At 37.4% G+C, this 21884-nt stretch overlaps 1 protein-coding gene and 1 long non-coding RNA gene across 2 annotated transcripts in view; one reads left to right on the top strand and one right to left on the bottom strand.

Moving 5' to 3' along the window:
• The window catches only part of LOC142356769 (uncharacterized), a 33961-nt gene extending 24467 nt beyond the window's left edge, over nucleotides 1-9494 (top strand). The window contains exon 2 of the long non-coding RNA XR_012761483.1: nucleotides 9038-9494. This is a non-coding gene — a long non-coding RNA (uncharacterized LOC142356769). The remainder of the gene's footprint in view (nucleotides 1-9037) is intronic.
• Nucleotides 9495-18226: 8732 nt separating this feature from the next.
• Nucleotides 18227-20974, bottom strand: LOC142356770 (uncharacterized). Its single transcript, XM_075408566.1, has one exon. The coding sequence runs from the start codon at nucleotides 20972-20974 to the stop codon at nucleotides 18227-18229; it is 2748 nt and encodes a 915-aa protein (XP_075264681.1).
• Nucleotides 20975-21884: the final 910 nt, after the last annotated feature.

Here is a 21884-nt window from a genome sequence, read left to right as displayed (position 1 = left end):
CTCATCATCGGGTTAAATGAAAACTGCAACCAACCCCCCCGCCCCGACCCGTAGATGATCCGGCGCTCTTTTTGTCCTCCATTGTACTAGGCCAATTAGCCTACCACTCTTATTCTCACCATCGGGTTAAATGAAAACTGCAACCAACTCCCCCGCCCCAACCCGTAGATGATTCGGCGCCCCTTTTGTCCTGCATTTTTAGGCCAATTAGCCTACCACCGTTATTCTCATCTTCGGGTTAAATTAAAACTACAACCAACCCCCCGCCCCGACCTGTAGATGATCTGGCGCTCTTTTTGTCCTCCATTGTACTACGCCAATTAGCCTACCACTCTTATTCTCATCATCGGGTTAAATGAAAACTGCAACCAACCCCTCCGCCCCGACCGGTAGATGATCCGGCGCTCTTTTTGTCCTCCATTGTACTAGGCCAATTAGCCTACCACTCTTATTCTCACCATTGGGTTAAATGAAAACTGCAACCACCCCCCCCCCACCCCGACCCGTAGATGATCCGGGGCACTTTTTTCCTCCCTTGAACTAGGCCAATTAACCTACCACTCTTATTCTCACCATCGGGTTAAATGAAAACTGAAGCCAACCCCCCCCACACCGACCCGTAGATGATCCGGCGCTCTTTTTGTTCTCAATTGTACTAGGCCAATTAGCCTACCACTCTTATTCTCATCATCGGGTTAAATGAAAACTGCAACCAAACCCCCCGCCCCGACCCGTAGATGATCCGCTGCTCTTTTTGTCCTCCATTTTACTAGACCAATTTGCCTGCCACTCTTATTCTCATCTTCGGGTTAAATGAAAACTGCAACCAACCCCACCGCCCCGACCCGTAGATGATCCGGCGCTCTTTTTGTCCTCCATTGTACTAGGCCAATTAGCCTACCACTCTTATTCTCACCATCGGGTTAAATGAAAACTGCAACCAACCCCCCCGCCCCAACCCGTAGATGATTCGGCGCCCCTTTTGTCCTGCATTTTTAGGCCAATTAGCCTACCACTATTATTCTTATCTTCGGGTTAAATGAAAACTGCAACCACCCCCCCCGTACATGATCCTGGGCTCTTTTTGTCCTCCATTGTACTAGGCCAATTTGCCTGCCACTCTTATTCTCATCATCGGGTTAAATGAAAACTGCAACCAACCCCCCGCCCCGACCCGTAGATGATCCGGCGCTCTTTTTGTCCTCCATTGTACTAGGCCAATTAGCCTACCACTCTTATTCTCACCATCGGGTTAAATGAAAACTGCAACCAACCCCCCCGCCCCAACCCGTAGATGATTCGGCGCCCCTTTTGTCCTGCATTTTTAGGCCAATTAGCCTACCACCGTTATTCTCATCTTCGGGTTAAATTAAAACTACAACCAACCCCCCGCCCCGACCTGTAGATGATCTGGCGCTCTTTTTGTCCTCCATTGTACTACGCCAATTAGCCTACCACTCTTATTCTCATCATCGGGTTAAATGAAAACTGCAACCAACCCCTCCGCCCCGACCCGTAGATGATCCGGCGCTCTTTTTGTCCTCCATTGTACTAGGCCAATTAGCCTACCACTCTTATTCTCACCATTGGGTTAAATGAAAACTGCAACCACCCCCCCCACCCCGACCCGTAGATGATCCGGGGCACTTTTTTCCTCCCTTGAACTAGGCCAATTAACCTACCACTCTTATTCTCACCATCGGGTTAAATGAAAACTGAAGCCAACCCCCCCACACCGACCCGTAGATGATCCGGCGCTCTTTTTGTTCTCAATTGTACTAGGCCAATTAGCCTACCACTCTTATTCTCATCATCGGGTTAAATGAAAACTGCAACCAAACCCCCCGCCCCGACCCGTAGATGATCCGCTGCTCTTTTTGTCCTCCATTTTACTAGACCAATTTGCCTGCCACTCTTATTCTCATCTTCGGGTTATATGAAAACTGCAACCAACCCCACCCCGCCCCGCCCCGACCCGTAGATGATCCGGCGCTCTTTTCGTCCTCCCTTGTACTAGACCAATTAGCCTACCACTCTTATTCTCATCATCTGATTAAATGGAAACTGCAACCCCAGCAGCCCCCCCGTCTCGACCCGTAGATGATCCGGCGCTCTTTTTGTCCTCCATTGTGCTAGGCCAATTAGTTATCCTCATCTTCGGGTTAAAAAAAACTGCAACCAACCCCACCCCGCCCCGCCCCGACCCGTAGATGATCCGGCGCTCTTTTCGTCCTCCCTTGTACTAGACCAATTAGCCTACCACTCTTATTCTCATCATCTGATTAAATGGAAACTGCAACCCCAGCAGCCCCCCGTCTCGACCCGTAGATGATCCGGCGCCCTTTTTGTCCTCAATTGTACTAGGCCAATTAGCCTACCACTCTTATTCTCATCATCGGGTTAAATGAAAACTGCAACCAACCCCCCCGCCCCAACCCGTAGATGATCCGGCGCTCTTTTTGTCCTCCATTTCACTAGACCAATTTGCCTGCCACTCTTATTCTCATCTTCGGGTTAAATAAAAACTGAAACCAACCCCCCCGCCCCAACCCGTAGATGATCCGGCGCTCTTTTTGTCCTCCATTGTACTAGGCCAATTAGCCTACCACTCTTAATCTCATCATCGGGTTAAATGAAAACTGCAACCAACCCCCCCGCCCCGACCCGTAGATGATCCGGCGCTCTTTTTGTCCTCCATTGTACTAGGCCAATTAGACTACCACTCTTATTCTCACCATCGGGTTAAATGAAAACTGCAACCAACCCCCCCCCCCCCGCCCCGACCCGTAGATGATCCGGCGCTCTTTTCGTCCTCCATTGTACTAGACCAATTAGCCTACCACTCTTATTCTCATCATCTGGTTAAATGAAAACTGCAACCCCAGCAGCCCCACCGCCTCCACCCGTAGATGATCCGGCGCTCTTTTCGTCCTCCATTGTGCTAGGCCAATTAGCCTACCATTCTTATTCTCATCTTCGGGTTAAAAAAACTGCAACAAACCCCTCCCCCCACCCGTAGATTATCCGGTGCTCTTTTCGTCCTCCATCGTACTAGGCCAATTAGCCTACCACTCTTATTCTCATCTTCGGGTGAAACGAAAACTGCAACCAACCCCCCGCCCCGACCCGTAGATGATCTGGCGCTCTTTTCTTCCTCCATTGTGGTAGGCCAATTAGCCTACCACTCTTATTCTCATCTTCGGGTTATATGAAAACTGCAACCAACCCCCCCGTAGATGATTCGGAGCTCTTTGCGTCCTCCATTGTACTAGGCCATTTAGTCTACCGCTCTTAATCACATCTTCGGGTCAAGAATATTCGGATCAGGAGCGCTGTTAAACATTCCGCTGAAATGCAACTCAAATTCTTTCTTTAACTTTCTTCGTTATGATATTATAACGAAGAAAGATAAAGAAAGAATTAGAAAGAAAGAAAGAAGGATAAAGAAATAAAGAGAAGTGAATGGATGGAAAAATACCACAAGTTCTCGGCCAGAAAATTTGGACCTTTTTCGGCACCAACTCAGGCACAACCCGATGCCCCCTCCTATCAGCCATAGGTCTTATCCCCTACGCCACCAATGCGTATCACTTTTGTCTAGGACTCTTTTTATATAAGCAAAATTTTAGTCTATGGCACTTCGGCTTGCTTTTAATGGCTCGCCTGTTCTGGCAAGCTTAAAAAGCGCAAAAAATGTGCAGATCAGGATCAAACATATGACAAAAAAGAAAGATTGGAAAGAAAGAAAACAAATGAAGAAAAAGAATGAAAGAAAAACAAGTTTACCAACCTTCTTGTCCCGGCAATTATGCGTCCGTCTCCGCCTAGGTCCTATCCTCTACACTAGCAATGCCTTTTACTTACCGTATTGACCTCTCTAATGAGCAAATTGTTGGTTAATGGCTATTTGGCTTGCTTTTTTGGCATGCTTTATCAATGCAAAGGTTGACCGAATTAGGAGCTTGAATATGGCGATATGTCGCTTCTCAAAATGCATGCATTACGCTAAACTGCATGTTTAAGGACCGTTAAAAGGTGTGAGGATAGGATTCTGAACAGGGTGATACAACATTCGAGTTAGAGTTAATACAGCACGGATGCCTGTTGTCTACGCCCATTGACTTTTCTAATGAGCAAATTTTTCGTTAGCGGCTATTGGGCTCGTTTGTATTGGTTATAAGGCTAGCTTCATGAGTGCATTGAGTGAGTCAGGAGCTTAAAAATGGCGATATAGTGCGTCTCAAAACGCATGGATTATGCCATGCTGCAGTTTTAAGGAACGTTAAAAAATGCCAGGATAGGAGCTTAAACATGGTTGTACATCATTTAAGTTAGAATTAATATAAAGATATAGATAGAGAGATAAAGAAAAGAAGATGAGGATTTTACATCATTCGAGATAGAATTAAAATATAGATTTAGATATATAGATAAAGAAAAACGTTTTTAACAGAAAAAGATAAGAAAGATGTCAAGAGAAAAAGAAACCTAGCCAGAAAGCCAGGATTTGATGAAAAACAACAGTTTAATTTTTTGGGGTAAAAAAACGAGACCTTATTGGCATCAATTCAGGTGTGAAACCATGCCCTTCTCTTAAGTGTCATAAGTATTTTCGCTTGCGCAACCGATGCGTAATCCTTTTTTCGATTGCTCTTTCTGAATCATTAATAATTTGATTAATGGCTCCAAAGGCTCGCCTGTTTTGGTAAGTTTAGTGGGCGCGAAACCTGTGCTGATAAGGAGCCGAAATATAACAAAAGAGGAAAACAGAAAAAAACGAAAAGAAACGAAATAAAAGGAACGAAAAAAGAAAACCAACCTCTCGAATTTGAGGTCCAGGACATCATGCGTCCATTTCCGCTTTTGATTAGACTCGAACTCATGACCCTTGCTTGACAGTTATTGGTCTAACTTTCTACTCTAGCGATGTTTATTTCTTACGTCTATTGACATTTCTAATGGGCAAGTTTTTGGTTAGCATCAATTGGGCTCGGTTGTAATTGCTATGCGGGTTGCTTTAAAAGTGCAAAAAATAAGCGATTTAAGATTTTAATTATGCCAACCTAGGATGTGAGGATTGGCATGTACACATGTTCCTAAAGCATCCGAGTTAGAATTATTATATAGATATATAGATAGATAAAGAACACAATTTTTTTAACGAAGAAGAAATGGAAAGCAAGCCAGAAAGACAGAGTGGATGGAAAGCCAGAGTGGATGGAAAACAACAATTACCCATTTTTGGAGCAAAAAAGCAAGAACCATTTTTGCATTAACTTGGTTGCCAACCCGTGCCTTCACTTAACAGTCATAAGTAGTATCGTTTACGCTACCAATGCGTATTTCATATTTCTATTGCTTTTTCTGAATCTGCATTTTTTCGGTTAATGGCTTCAATGGCTCGGCTGGAGTTAGGAGCTTAAATGAGCGAGTTAGGAGCTTAAATAAGGCAATATAGCGCTTCTCAAAACGCATATTTCACGCTAGGCTGCATGTTTAAGGACCGATGAAACGTGTGAAGAAAAGAACTTAAACAAGCTGGTACATCATTTGAGTTAGAATTAATATATACATAAAGATAGATAGATAAAGAAAAAAATCTTTAACAAAGAAATAAAGAATTGAAGAGAAAAAAGAAAACTAGCCAGAAAGATAAAAGTGGATGAACAACAATTAACCCATCTCCTCAAATTTGGGGTCCAGGAAATTATGCGTCCTTTTCCGCCTTTGACTAGACTCGAACCCCTGCCCTGGCTTGATAGTCATTGCTCTTACCCTCTACGCTACCAATGCCTATTGCTTACACCTATTGACCTTTCCAATGAGCAAATATTTGGTTAAGGGCCAGAGGGCTCGATTTTATTAGCTATGCGCCATGTAATATGAGTGCAAAAGTGAGCAGAATAGGGGCTTAAAAATGGCGTTGTAGCGTGTATCGAATTGCATGGTGGTACAGCATTCGAGTTAGAGTTAAAACGCAACCGATGCTTATTGCTTACGCCTTTTGAACTTTCCCATAAGCAAATTGTTTGATAGTGGTTATTTGGCTCGAAATTTTTGCTATGCGGCATGCTATATGAGTGCAAGACATGAGCTACTTAGGAGGTGGAATATGGTGATATAGCGTATATCAGAACGCATGCATTACTTAAGGCTGCATGTTTATCTACCGTTAAGACATGTGAGGATAGAAATTTAAACGTTGAGGTACATTAATTGAGCTTGAATTAATGTATAGATATAGATAGATAGACAGAAGAACAATTTTTTAACAAAAGATAAGAAATAAATAAAGAGAAAAAAATGGTCAGAAAAAAGGGAGTGGATGAAGTACAACAATTACTTGTTTTTGAGGTCACGAAAACGAGAAACGTTTTTGGCATCAACACTGGAGCCAACCTAGGCTCCTTGCCTAACAGCCATAGGTCTTATCGCTTACGCTATCAATGCGTATTGCATTTTTTTACTGTTCTCTTTGAATCAGCAGTTTTTTGTTCAATGGCTCCAATGGATCGCCTGTTTTAACGGGCTTAATGAGTGCAAAATATGTGCACATTAGCTGCCAAAATATGACGAAAGAGAACGATTGGAAGGAAAGACAAAAACATTGAAAAGGAGCAAAATAAAAGCAACGAAAAAAAAATGAATGAGAAAAGGAAACCAATTTCTCGAACTTGAGGTCCAGGAATTTATGCGTCCTTTTCCATTTTTGATCAGACTCGTACACTTGATCCTCCCTTGTTAGTCATTGGTCCTATTCTCTACGCCGTCGATGCCTATTGCTTACGCCTATTGATCTTTTAATGAACAAATATTTGGTTAACGGCTATTTGTCATGATTTTATTTGCTATGCGGCATGTCTTATGAGCAAGATCGGAGCCTAAATATGGCAGTCCACCGCGTATCAAATTGCAAGCATTATTTTAGGCTTCAAGTTTAAGGACAGTTAAAACATGTGAGGACTGGAGCCTAAACATGGTGATACAGTTTTAAAGTTAGAGATAATACGCCACCGATGCCTATTGCTTACGCCTATTGACTTTTCCAATGAGCAATTTTTTCGTTGGCGGCTACAAGACTCGGTTGTAGTTGCTATGCGGCATGCTTAATGAGCGCAACAAATAACCGATTTAGAAGCCTAAGTATTTAGATATAGCGCATATCAAAACGAATGCATAACATTAGGCTGCATGTTTAAGGACCACTAAAACTTGTGAGGATTGAAATTTACACATGGTGGTACACAATTCGGGTGAAAATTATTTTGTAGATATATAGATAGATAAAAAAACTTCTATAATAAAGAAAGAAAAAAAAACTAGACAGAAAAAAAAGAAAGCAAGCTGGAAAGACATGAGTGGATAGAAAACAACAATTAACCCTTTTTTGGATAAAGAGATCAAGAACCATTTTTCATCAAATGGGTTGTTAACCCATGCCTGTCACTTAACAGCCATAGGTCTGATCGTTTACAATACAGAAACAAATTTCCTTTTTCTATAGCTCTTTTTGAATATATTGGTTAATGGCTCCAATGGCTCGGCTAGTTTGGCAAACTTAATGAGCGCAAAACATGTGCAGATTAGGAAGCAAACATTACAAAAGAGAAAAATTAGATACACAGAAAAAAAACAAAAAGGAACGACAGAAAAAGAGAACCATATCTTCAAAATTCTGGTCCAGGAAATTATGCATCCTTTTCCGCCTTTGATCAGACTCGCACCCCTGCCCCCCTTGTGAGTTATTGGTCTTCTTCTTTGATTTTTTACGCCATGAATGCCTATTGCTTACGCCTATTGAAATTTCTAGTGAGCAAATATATTTGCTATGCGGCATGTCTTATGGGTGCAAAAAATGAGCAAGAACGGAAAAAATTTGGCGATAGAGCGCGTATCAAAACGCATGCATTACCCTAGGCTGCCTTTTTTAGGACCGGGAAAACATGTGAGGACTGGAGCCTAAACACGGTTCAAAACAGCATTTGATTTAGAGTTAATACGCCACCAATGCCTATTGCTTACGCCTATTGACTTTTCTAATGATCAATTTTTTTCGTTAGCGGCTATTGGGTTTGGTTGCGTTTGCTATTCGGCATGCTTTATGAGTGCAAAACATGAGCGGCCTAGCAGCGTTAACTTGGTGATATAGCGCTTCACAAAACCCATACATTACTCTAGGCTGCATATTTAAGAACCGTTCAAACATGCGAGGATAGGAGCTTGAACATGGTGGTTCATCACTAGGGTTAGAAATAATAGATATATTATGAGATTATCCGATAAAACTTAATGTTGTAATCAAATTTAATATACCAATTCTAAGTATCTCAGAAATGGAACGGAAAGGCTCATTTGGCTCATATATATATATATATATATATATATATATATATATATATACATTTTATATATATATATATATATATATATATATATAGTATATATATATATATATATATATATATATATATATATAGTAAACAGTTCTATTAATATTTATTTTTAATAGTTTCTGATATACAAGAGTCTGATAATCTCTTGATAAATGGTAGATATTTTATTAAAAGTCCCTCGAAAAACTTGCTGCTGGTTTTTAAAAGACTAATTGCTTTTTAATTATTTATTAAGTTAATTATTCATTAATGTTTGAGCTAATGACAACTTTTGGTTTCTCAAAGATATATTTGTTTACCTATTCAATCACGATTTTCGCAGAAGCGGCTTTTCGACCAAATGAACTTGTTTTCGCGGATAACGCTGACAAAATTTTTGATCCCAATGTGCTATTTTTAATTAATTTGGATAGCGGAACCTACTGTCAATATTTAAAATTGGCCTTTTGTTTCGTAATTGATAGAGAGACACTTTTTATTGTTGCATTGGAAAAATGCAAATAAGTTATTGCAGCAAAACATCATAGGGGAAAATTTCTCTCTTTTTTAAAACAACATAGAACTCAAAGTAATTGTGTTGTATTTCACTCAAAGAAGCTCCAATTCATCTTAGAAAAGGTCACTATTTTTCCCCTTTGAAACAGGCTGGCAATTGGAACCATGAGCTCAAACGTATTAGAATATGCTTACCAAATGAGAAGTGTGGAGGACCCGACAGCCTCTGATCACACAATATCCCTGGAATCTTACTACAACCCAATTCTCCGGATGACTGACCCCATATTTCGCCTAATCAGTGTATACCACCTATACAAATGTGAACGAACTGACTCGGATATTGAACAAAACGGTTCAACTTCAAAAAGCACCAAATCATGGCCTGAAAAATTAACGATCGCTGATCAAATATATTTGCAAAAATTTCTACCAGTTATCGTTGATGTGCATTTTAGCAATAGGTTTATGCTTCCTGAAAAAGGACTGCTCAAAATTAGTTTTCATAACACTGAAATAAACAAAAATTGCTTTTACACTCCATATTATAATTTGCAGAAAATTATTCAAATAATTCCAGAATGATAATTGAATTGATTCTTCTTGTTTTATAATGAGAAGGAACCTTATATAAAGGCTCTAAGACCCTACGTATAACCAACTAAATAAACTCTTGATTGCTTTTTGTTCTTATCAGTAAACTAACCTATCAAGCATACTTGCTTATGAATTGGTACGCAAAAGAGATTTTGCGTGAACTTTGCGCAAAAAAATTGTTTACAGTACTGGTTCCCTATTAATTTTGCCCTCAAAAATTTAGACGCTTGAACTCAAACTAAACCAAATTGGATCCCATATACTAGCTAATGCTGACAAAATATCTGAAACAATATTTAAAACCGCAGACGAGACTGGACGGGTATCTTGTGAGATCTTGCAAAACGAAGGCTATTTGGCAAGATTTATGATCTCTGATCTCTTTAGTTCGTTCTGATTCATCACATCGCTCTTTGCGCACAAACTTTCAGAATATAGTTATGTGTCTTTCAGGTTAGGGTAAGATAAAAGAAAAATATTAAATATGCCAACGTTGGTTCAAAAAAATCTACTTAAATAGAGCAAACTTAACTCAAACGGATGCTCTCCTATTGCTGCTGTTATTGTTTACAAATTGCGAACCATTGGAAAATTTAGTGTTTTTGAAATCTTATTTACAACAAGGATGCTCATTAATGTTCGTTCGCACATGATGTTCCGACCCGAGCTCATCTACACTTTTGACTTAATTGTCAACCAAATGAAGATATAATAAAAATAGATGTCTGAGTTTAAAAAACAATTAAAAACCTAACTACTAATTGAATTACATAATGCCATGCCTCATTACAGCGCTGACGAGATCTTTTATTGGAAAAACTGCGAGAAAAAAAACAAACAACAAAAGAAGCAAAAATAAAAATTCCACGGCAAAGACTAAGTATCTAAATTTGAACGCGCCTAGTAACAACGCCAAGATGCAATTTTATCAAACTTTAACTGCACAAATTTATTTTGTCCATACTAAACAGCAGATGGCAATTATCTTCAATGAGACCAGGTAACAACGTCGACAAAAGGAAATAATAAGGCAAAATTGAAAAATCAATCAAATTTTTTAAACCAAATAATTTCTGAAGTCCAAATGATTTTTAAACCAAATAACTCAAACTTTTCATAAACCAAATAATTTATTAAACATTCATTCTGAAACCAATAGCAGCTGTCGTTGGTTAGATTAAGCCATAAGAACGGACTACAGAAGCAGAAAAACTCAAAAATTTAAACAATTTGCGAAAACACAAATTTTTGAAGCCATTAAAATCATTAGCTATTATCTGAATACTGTGTATTCTTCCTTCCGTTTTCATTCATACAAATGCAACTAAAATTATACTGAAAGATTAAATAAAGGCATTTCGGCCACATTTGAACTTCATTGGGGTCTGTTATTACGCGAATGTGCCAAAAATTATACTGAAAGATTAAATAAAGGCATTTCGGCCACATTTGAACTTCATTGGGGTCTGTTATTACGCGAATGTGCCAAAAGAAGAAAAAAAGACACAAGTACACCACTAAAACTTTTAATTAAACGCATTTTGTCCAAAAACAAAACATCTGTTGCGACATGATACCACTGAATATTTAAATTTTTCGAATACAAGAAATTGAATGAGAATAATGAGAATAAAATACAAGTTGACGAACAAAAACTGAAAAGTTTAAAAAATCATTGAAAATGTATATTATCATAAACTTTGAGACAAATTGCTATAAAAGGACTGTCTCAAGTAACATCAATCCTTGAAAACTCAATAACAAGTCTTTGTTACTTACGCCTACCTAAAGATTAAAAAAAATAAGCAAAAACCGCTAATTCAAATAAGAGTTCGAAGCCATCAAGAAACAACTTTTCAGCAATGACTTTTCTATCAACCATTAATTTTTTAACAACATGAGATTATTTTTTTCAATATGACTTCAAAATATCAATAAACATAAACAAATACACTAAAACCATGAAATTTCTGAGAAAACCGGTAGTATCAACGCCATTAAAGTCAATTGCTTTCAGCGAAAAGCAATGAAAACGCTCAATGGGAGCATAAGAGTTAAGAACATAAGTGACGGGATGACAATGGTGTTTGTCATCAACAAGTCGATACGATAAGACATTACGATAAGTCATTGACTAAGGAAACGAAAACAGATACAGGCAAAAGCCAAATATTCAGTAGAAAAGTGCGAGAAGAAAGTGTCCAGGCTTTTTTAAATAATAAAGATAATAAAGTCCAGGCTTGAAAATAAACTTAAACCATAAGCTTTTCTTTGAAAAATTCATCTATGATCCATTAAACGTCCTTTCTAAGCCAATAGGAACTAACAATAATAAGATAATATGATGAGATTTTAGAAGAACAAAAAAAACTTTTTCAAAAATTTTCCGAATGTCCAAAAAATTTAAGAATATTTGTGAATCAATTTTATCAGACCAATACTTAGAAAATAAAGCCGCGCATTAGATTATTTTCGTTGAAGTAGGAAAGAAGAAGTTCCTGTAATTACTGAGACGTTCGTACAGTTCACGAAGATAAGTTTAAGATTGGTTAATTTTCAAAATTTTTTTGGCAAAAAATTACTTTTGAAGTCTTAACAGCCATCAAATTCAATAGTTTTCAACAGAAGTCAACAAATACGCTCAGTCAGAACACGATAGAAAGACAAAGATGTTTGTCATGCATAGGTAATCAATAAGATATCACAATAAGTCTTATGAATATGAGAACAAAAACAAAAACAGAAACCAATAATTCATTAGAAAAGTGCGAGAAGAAAGTGATGCAGCCATTTAAAACATATCTTTTTTTCTGAAAATTCCATCTATGTTCCTTTTAACGTCTTCTCAAAAGCAATGGGAGCCATCAATATTAGGATAATGTGACTAGATTTCAACAGGGACGAAAGAAAACAAAAATATCCGAAAAAACGGCAACCAAAATAAATTAGATTGCTGTAGAAAGAAAGGATGTTGTTCTGGTCATTACTGAGAATTTCTTACAAATCATGAAAATAAGTTTAAAGTTGGTTAATGTTCAAAAAATATTTTGAAAAATTATTTCTAAAGTCTTAACAGAAAAAAAGTTCAATAGCTTTCAACAGAAGTTAATAAATACGCTCAGTCATGACTCGAACATGTTTTCATGCATGGGTAATCAATAGGATATCACAATAATTCTTATGACTATGAAAACAACAACAACTACAGGCAAAAACCAAAAAATCAGTGGAAAAGTGCGAGAAGAAAGTGTCGAAGCCATTTAAACCATAAGCTTTTCTCTAAAAACTTTATCTATGATCCATTGACAGTCTTCCCTAAACAAAAGGGCGTTATGCAAATTAGGATAATGTGATAGAATTTCAAAAGGATTCAAAAGTATGAGAATACCCAAAAATATTAATATTGTTTTTGAAATCTTGTAGCATTCGAAGTAATAAAACCAATAGTTGGAAGATCAAAACGCTAAACAGATTAGTACAAAAAGCTAAACAGGAAAGGGATCCTGCCATTACTGAGGCTGACTTACAGTTTACAAAAATAAATTTATGATCGATTAATGTTTATAAAAAAAAATCGAAAAATTATACATAAAGACTAAAGAGCCATTAGCTGTCCAATCAAAGCACTGAAAAGCGACATTAATGCTCATTACTAAACCCATTGCACGTTTAGTCAACAATTGTTTGCCATAAGTCTTCAAAAATTCAGTAAAACCTCAAAACGAAAAACAAAATTTCATTAAAAATTACAAAAGCTCAGAATCGAAGCCATAAAAAACAAGTGCGGTTCCTTGAAAACGTGTTTTTGGTTCATCAGGCGTTTTACTGTAAATCAAGTTTATAATTAACCAAAAATTGATATGAAAAGTGACCAGTCTCTAGGTGACCTAAAAAGTATGAAGTTTTCTAAAAAACAGCTCTCAAATAGAATTCGAACTTTTATTATAGTAAATTCCCTATGAGACCAGAACTATTCTTTTAATCACCTTTCGTGTATTATAAATACGAATTTGATTCTTTTTTCGGCCTGAAATGTAATTTTGATTGAAAAACGTTTAAAGAAAAGATCAGAATTTGAGAAAAATTACACTAAAAGTGAACGAAATCATACCAAATATCAGGTGTTCACGCAAAACTTCAATCCTCGATAACTCCTCGAAAAAAAAACGAAATTCAAAAAAATCTTTTTTGTTTCAAATTCTAGGCTGGACGAGCTTTTTAATGATACCACTCACATTTCTCTTCGATGAATATATCAATCGGCCAAAATTGACTGAACAAAAAAATCCATTTGAGGTGGGGTCGGAACAATTAAATGTTTCAATTGTTTAAAAAGATTCAAATTGAGAAATCTAGTGAGTTTAACTTGCAAAGATTGTTTAGTGTATCGATCTGCTATCAATTTATATATCCATTTCATTTTCAACCTAGATAATTCGGCAGATATCAGCCCATTAAAGGCGACAAAAAAAATGTTCAATTTTTTTTAATAGATCGTCATGTGAGATATGGTACCACAAAGTTTTCATCGTGGAAGGTCTTATTATATCTCCAATCACATATGATAAGATGCACCATGCTTAACCAATAACAGTTACCGAATCGATGGGGAAGAAATTTGTTGCCTCGTAAGCTTTGCTATAATTTTCTTTTTTGTCAATGCACTTGTATTAGGCCATTTATTGCAATCAGCATGGTCTCCAATATAAAATAATATTTGTTTATCTTGATCTAAAATTTAAACATTTGCTGATTATTTCTTATTGCCAATCTTAATGTTTTCTCCGATCTTTGATGTTTCTTTCTTTCTCCCTCAGCCTTTTAACTCTCGTTTTCTAATTTCCTCTCGATATTGAACTTGAAATGAGCACAAGTTTCCTCCTGTTGGATGACACCGCTTAAAAAAAGCTCCCCTCTCGTTGAGTGAGTTCAATAATGATTCTGGGTGTGTTTCCAGCTCATCAAGAGATTGATTCAGCTCAACACAAGCGTCTTGGAATAGTTATCTTCACATTGCGTCCCACGTTATCGGATCGCTAATTATCAGACAAGTTCAACTAATTGCTGTGTTCAACTACGGAGCTATAATCCAATTTATTCGTTCCATCAAAAACAAAACAAACTTGTGAAACTGACTTCCCAATTGATTGATCGAAAAACGGAGACGCTTCGAGAATATAATTATTGACATGTGATAATGTTGTGCTCGTCCCACCCCTAGATGTTTTAGTACGATCATACATAACTGATAATTTACAGCTTCATTTTCGTATATATGTATATTTGTAATTCATAATGAACATTATCACCTCTGTTGGGTGATTATTCTACTTATTCGACAAAATTAAGTTTTGGAGTTATTTCGTATTCTACTGGTTGTATTGATTGTTTTATCACGATTTACGAAGATCACGATTTATCACGATCGATTGTTTTATCAAAGTCCGGTGTGACGCAATGGAATTTATGTATAGTAGTGTAAAAATCAATAACTTTTGTTATGATTGGGTTTTTCGCCAAAACATGTTCTACGTGGAAATTTGGTAAAATTCCGTATTTCGAACAGACGCGCAGTGATATCAAGATCAGTTTTGGTCTCATTTACAATCAAGACGAATTTGGATTGTTTTGTAGCTCTGTTCTTTTTAAAATCATTTCGCAATTTCTTTTATGCTAATTATAGGCAAGTGTGTTTTCACTTAGTGATTCAATCGATGAAAGGTTCTGTTTAACTTTAATTATCTGAATCGCTGTTATGATTTAAGAGAAAAAACTTGATTTTTTTTTGGCTTCTACAAATAGTTTCCCTGAAGTCTTATAGAATCTTTGAAATTCGCCTTGATTGTTGTTTTTCTTTTTATTGTCCAATGACTTAGTCGCATCACTCAAGGGTGCAAAATGCTATCCAGAGTGGTAGAATAAAATCAATTCAAAGTTTTTTGTTGCTAAATAGCGAGTTATGTCTTCGAAAAATTTTTATTGAAAAAAATTAACGTCATTTTTCTATTTTGCAGCTTTTAGAATGTTTTTGGTCAACTTGTTGCTTGCTCTGATCTTCTTTGTAGCGATCTTAATCTGTAGAGAAATTTTGAGAAAGTCTTATGATTTCACACATAGTTGACATTTATCATTCTGTCATCTTTACTGCTGTCAGCTGATAGTTTAATCTTTATAATAAGAAGTCCATTTTCTGTCCAATGAAATGAGAATAATGTGATTAATGTTTATTTAAAAAACGGTTTTTTGATTTTAGTTTAAGAAATAGTTAAATTTTATGATTTTTTTCTTTAATTGTCTCTATGTACGCTTCTTTTGTATTCGACCAACTTATATTGAAAACTGGCCCAGGCCTCTGGTTTTGCAGATCTTCTAGGTTCTCCCAGTTTGCTTACTGAAGAAGTATAAAAGGCCTATAAGATGTTTTTACTGATACATACAGGATTATGGATTTGATAAAAATTGTTTCCATTGTTAGATTTTTTTTGAACCTTATTTGTTTCGCACTGTATTTTATAATTGCTAATGCCACATCAAAAAATCTCTCTAGAAAAATAAAAATCAATCTTTATGTTTTAGTAATTATTTTGTCTTTTGTACTTTTCTTGTTAATTTGTTTCCATGAAAATTTAGCATTTTGAGTGTTTGCTCATATTCGTGGTTCGTTTTTGGTGTCTTCTAATATATTTACATTAAATGTGAGTACCGTTGGGCATCAAAGGAAACACAATTGGAACTATATATTTATTTTAGGGAAAAATTACGGTTTCAATGTTTTCGGTACTTTTTGCCAAATTTTTAAATTGATTGGTTAATGTTTGACTCTCTTTTTTTGTCATTTTTTTTTCTTCTAAAGCGATCATTAAGACCTTCTAGTTTTGCGTTAAAACCGATGCTTGTTTTAACTGATGCTTTTACGACACTCACACTGAATTTTCATGAAAAATTGTGAATTTTTTGTACCGGTCAATGCTGTTCATTTTGTTGTCCTTTCATGTTGAACCTTTAAAAACATTTCTCTCGATGTTGAAGTGAGCTGCAAAGGGAATAACGTTGGTTGTTATGAGTAGTATGAAATAGGGGCATAGAGAGAGGGGGGGTTATCATTCGATCCTTAAACATGTGAGGGTAGGGGGTTATCATAGACGGGAGGGTATTAAGAGTTTACGTCACGTTAAATCCAAACATATGCCAGACAAAGCCATAAAACTGGAACTATTAAACAGAATTCAATTCAACACGGAAAATAATGCATAGAAAGCTAGGCAAAACCAAGGAAATAAACTGTTCAAATTTAAGCACCGAAACCGGACAAAATTAAACACCAAAACTGAACACACAACTTTACAACGACTTTTTTTCTAATTAATACAAAAACTGAAGATTAAGGGATTTTTGCCGGAAAATTATTCACAAAAAGCGGCTGGAAATTGTTTAAATTATTTATCTTCGCTTTAAAATTTTTTGCGGTGGCTCTTCAAAATCACTACTACTGGCTTCTTCGGCCTCAAAGTTTATGAATGGGTTACTGGCACTAGAACTCTCGTCCGAACTGGCATCAAAGTCGATCAAATCGTCACTTTCGATATCCGATTCTGTTACTGCCTGGGCTGCAGCAAATCCTGGGTCGGGTGGCTGCCAAGAGCTAGGTGCAGAACTTTGAGCAGCCGTTGAGGATGTTTGTGAGACAACGAAATCATTATCCCATTCTGGATCGGAACTCAAACACAGATTTGAATCGAAACTGTTATGATCCCATTCAATATCTGCGTTATCCCAGTCAATATCATCAATTCCACAGTCGAGAGCTTCATAGTGTCCGAATGGGGGAGTATGATCGCCGTCTGCTTTTATAAAACGTTTGTTGTCAAACGCTGACAGACAGATTTTATTCGAGGAGACGGTCTGTAGAATATGATGGTCCGAAGTTATTCGTGTGTTTTCGGACCTGAAGACGTTGCCAGTGTTCAATGTTTCAAGGAAGTCTTCATGACGCAAGCGACGTTGGGTAGCCCGCGTGACACCCTTGGCGGAGAGCTTCCTACAACCTGAAATAAGAGGTTTGATGTTTATCATAACAAACGTAGCTAAGTAACTACAACGGTACTATTTGAAAGGAACAAGTAGGAGTTTTTACTTTTGGACAGAATTGAGTACAGCTTGGGTTTCAGGCAAACGAAGTCTGCGATGAAGTCACCGGCGAACTCGTCCTTGAACTTCAACACTTTTCGTTTGTTCTGATTGTTGAATAAGAAATGGCTGGTTGGATAGTTCGAAAAGTCAAAACAATCCAGCACTGCTTGGGGTTTTTTGGAGAGCTCTTGATAGAAATCTGCACACTTGACGGAATACAGCAAGCTGTCTGTATCGCTATAAAGTAGACGGCACTCAACGTTGGGCCGCATCACTTTGAAGTGAAAATGGTACATCTGATATTTCGCCAAGTCCAAAATTGAAGCGCCTACTATTGTTGGTGTATTCCAGTAGATTTTTTTAGGACGAGTCGATAGTGCAGCTAAGTTTTCTCCAAAGATAATATAGCGCTCAAATTCGAATTTTGATATGGTTGAAAGTGTAGACTCGGCATCACGACGAATAACTAACTTGTTTCGGCGACGTTTCGACTCACAATTTTTTCCATTCACAGCATTATTCATTAATTTATAAAAGTTTTCTTCAAATTTGTTCGATGCCAGCTGACGTTTTTGACTATTTAATGAAATGTAGTGAGCAAGCCACTGTTCTTATCTAAATTGTAGCACTCTATATAATTGCTTCACTATCAGGCCAAGATCCACATAGAGTTTTAGAAGTTTGTAATGAACAACGTATTTTTCCTTGTCGAATAAAGTCTGCAACAGTTTCTTCACTTTAGAGGTAGGTAGATTATGTTGCTCTTTCAACTCTATCTGATAGTCACTCAACCATGCGTCTTCGACAAAATCTTTCGTGGGAGCTAAAGGGAAATCACGGTGGTCATCATGCAGGTGGGTTGGGTAGGACAAGTCCACTTCAACAAAGTACCCCACTTGAGAATCATCGGGCGTGTTCAAAATTTCGCTCAGGGGGATATCTGACCTCAAAATGTAATCTGCTATTGGTAATTTGTCTAGCTGCATAACACCTCCGTAGAGGTTGTTCGCATCCACACAAAAACCAAAAACTGATTCCTTGGATGCGTCATAGTTATCCAGATAGCAATTGTTTGCAACAAATCGTCTCTCCTCGTACACTGAAGTAACTCCTCCTCTAACAGCTGGCTCTATGAGATCGAGATGCTCAAGCTCCGTCAAAAGTTCAACTTCAGCTTTACAAATTCTCAATGACGCCTCTTTGGCCATGTTTGGTAAAGTATAAAAGTGCATACAATCCAACTTGTATGTTTTGAAACTCAACTCTCGATGAAACTCGCAGACGCATGCCAACAATGCACAGTCCAATTTCAGATACCCATCGTGATAGTCTTGAAGAGTACTACAGTGCAAAATTTCCCACATTTTTTGTGCATGCTCCAATTCTGTTTCATTAATTGAAACTGTGCCACCTTCGAGAGTGTTACGCCATTTTTCGAGGGGTGGTAAAGTTGTGTCTAAAAATTTGCTTCTATCACTTACATACGAGTACGGATAATGACCTTTTTGTTTCAACAGCTCTAAATCTGAATCAGAAATTCCCGGGAACATCGAATTGAGAATACCAAACTGATCGGTGGGTAAAATTTCGGTCAATTTTTCCAACGAGCTGTTCATCATTTTATACGAATCAATAAATCGCAAATATTCGTAGATTTTTTTCGTTTTTCCTTCATCCGTCGTGATAGTTTCAATCAAAACGCCAAATGTCATGGAGATGTATTTTTCGTCTGTTGCTGGAATGACTTGAACGGTAGTTGTTGGTTCGCATTCGTTAAGTGTCAAACAAATATGATGTAAATCATAGTTCTGAATATTGTGCCCGACAACTGGAATGAAGTTAACGTAGCGACGAGCTCGGTTGCATTTTTCGTGAGCCCAACCAAGGAATTTACCGCTAAAGTGACAGTGGTCTAAATCGATAGTACTCTCTGGGTCATCTTCGACATCGAAATCGTTCTCACAAATCCAGCACTGTTTTGCTTGACTTTTGTTGAGCAAATTTCTGTTGCCTCTATAAAAAGGGTGTTTGTTCTTTTGTTTGTGGATATCTCGAGCTAGGTCATGTAGCATTCTAACAAAGTTTTTCATGCAGTCTTCCGAACTGTCTACATGATGAAAAACTGGTGTTGTTGATTGATGATCAATGACTGTTAATGCAAAGCCGCAAGGCTCATGTCTTTCGATGGCTCGTGTATTTGCTGTGTTGCTGGGACCGGCACAACTCGCAACTGGTCGTAGGAAAGATTCGAAATCGAAGTATATCACTAGAGGTACAAACCAAGTAGCCGAAAGTTTTGAAAATTTGTACATACTTTGATCAGGAGAGGGCATTTGAATAACAGCTGGTGCATTCATGGAGCATGTCTGTAAATGTAGGTTGTAGCATTCGAGTCCATCTCTAAACAACCAAAAACAGTTACGACAGAGTCGATAGCAGAATCGAAACATAATGTTACGCACATAGCAGACAACTTTCACCTGGTCTGTTATAAGTACGTAGTGATACCGGTCACACTCATATAGGAGAAGAAGGTCCATCACAAAAGAACACTCATAGTTAGAAACTCGGAGGGGGTATAGTTGACCTTTCTCGTAACCAAAGACATTCACCTGAACATTGTTCAACGACTCAAACTCCTTCATATCGTCGAAACCCATGGGCATTTCAAAGTCACCCAAAGGTTGTTCAAGATTGCTGTATGTGTCTGGTGAAGTTCTTTCAGTATTAGAATTTCTACCGTAACGTTCGAGGCTGATATTGTTATGCAAATGATAAGCTGCAATGTAGCAGTATTTGAAACAGTTTTGGTCGTTGTGATTCCTTATATTAAGAAGACCGCGACAATTGGCGATTTTCACAGGCAGAGGTAAGTATGAAGAGCCATTTACGGGTCTGTAGCGTGCAAACTTTACGTCCAATTTGATAACTTTTTCCAAGATCCAGCCACTTCCTGATGACGCAAATGTTGCCAATACTGTTAACATTTTATCCACCTTAGTCCAGTACGTTTCGTCTGACATTCCATCATTGAGCACTGGTGTCATGATTGAGTTTGTGTAAATTTCAATACGCTCGTCGTTGGTAGAGCCATCCTCTTCACCTCGATGAGGTTTGAGCAGTTGAACTTTTGCGCAAAACTGAATTTTGTGAGGTCCGTTGGATAACTTTTCACGCACCAAGTTTCCGATTCGAGTTTTTTCTGCTAACATGAATCTAGCAAGGTCTGTATTCACTTCAGCGTCGTTGTTGTGAACAACTTCGAATGTTTGAAGTCTTCCACCGAAAGCTGACTCCGTTGGTGTATCTCTCGGTAGGAATTCGTCACCGAATACGGGAAGCCCATGAAGAGAACTCATGTGCTGAGCAAACAAATGAACGTTGTTGAAGCCTAAGTAACAAGTTCGACAACAGTTGGTGAATTTGCCATGGCATGTTCGCATGTGCTGCTCAAGCAGAGACAATTTTCGGGCATTGGAAGTGCATAGAGAGCATTGAAATACAGGTAAACCAAGCTCGTCAGGATGAGCGCTGTTTTCATGCCTTGAGCGATTGTATTTGTTGCTGTATGTAGCAGAGCAATGTCGGCATTGGTGAACCATTTTTCTTGAGAATTTTGTTGAATTTCGAAGAAAATTGAATAAACCCGGATAAGAAACGAAAGAACAGTAAATGACGACTTGAACATAAACTCTTAAATTGAAATGAATTTTGGGCGCCAAGTTCAAATATTTGAAATACTCGAATTTGATTGGCTATTTTTGGCGCGCGTTCCAATTCGAAACTTAGCACAAATTCAAAGTTGATTTTTTGCCTAGGTGATTCTGCTAATGATTTTTTTTCAGGAATCAGCAGCAAGGTTAATTGCCCCTCTAATTTAAACAAAAAATATCGAAGTAGCTATGAGAAAAAAAACTGAAAAACAATTTTTTATAATTTTTAGTTAATCGGTTATCAACTTTGATCTCTTAGTTCATTATGAAAAAATTTTTGCTTTGCTTCACAAAAATTGTCCAACTATCATCAATAAACAGTTACTTGACAGTTCAGAATGAAAAATCTAAAATCGTATATCCAGTTTTTGAGAAAAGTCGAAAAAAATCTGACAATTTTACAATTTTGAAAAAAAATTTCAGAAAAATTGAAGATAACTTTAAAATTTAAAGAGTATGAAGAAAAGTTTTTTTCAGGAACTAACGGCAAGGTTTATTGCACCCCTAATGTAAACAAAAAATATCGAAATAACTATGAGAAAAAAATGGAAAAAAC

Source organism: Convolutriloba macropyga, unplaced genomic scaffold (genome assembly GCF_964194025.1).
Source record: "Convolutriloba macropyga unplaced genomic scaffold, txConMacr16.3 SCAFFOLD_1058, whole genome shotgun sequence".
NCBI lineage: Eukaryota > Metazoa > Xenacoelomorpha > Acoela > Convolutidae > Convolutriloba > Convolutriloba macropyga.
This window is presented reverse-complemented; position numbering and strand designations above follow the sequence as displayed.

Coding starts and splice junctions, on each gene's coding strand:
- LOC142356770 (XM_075408566.1), bottom strand. CDS start 20,974: ATGAGTTCTCTTCATGGGCTTCCCGTATTCGGTGACGAATTCCTACCG.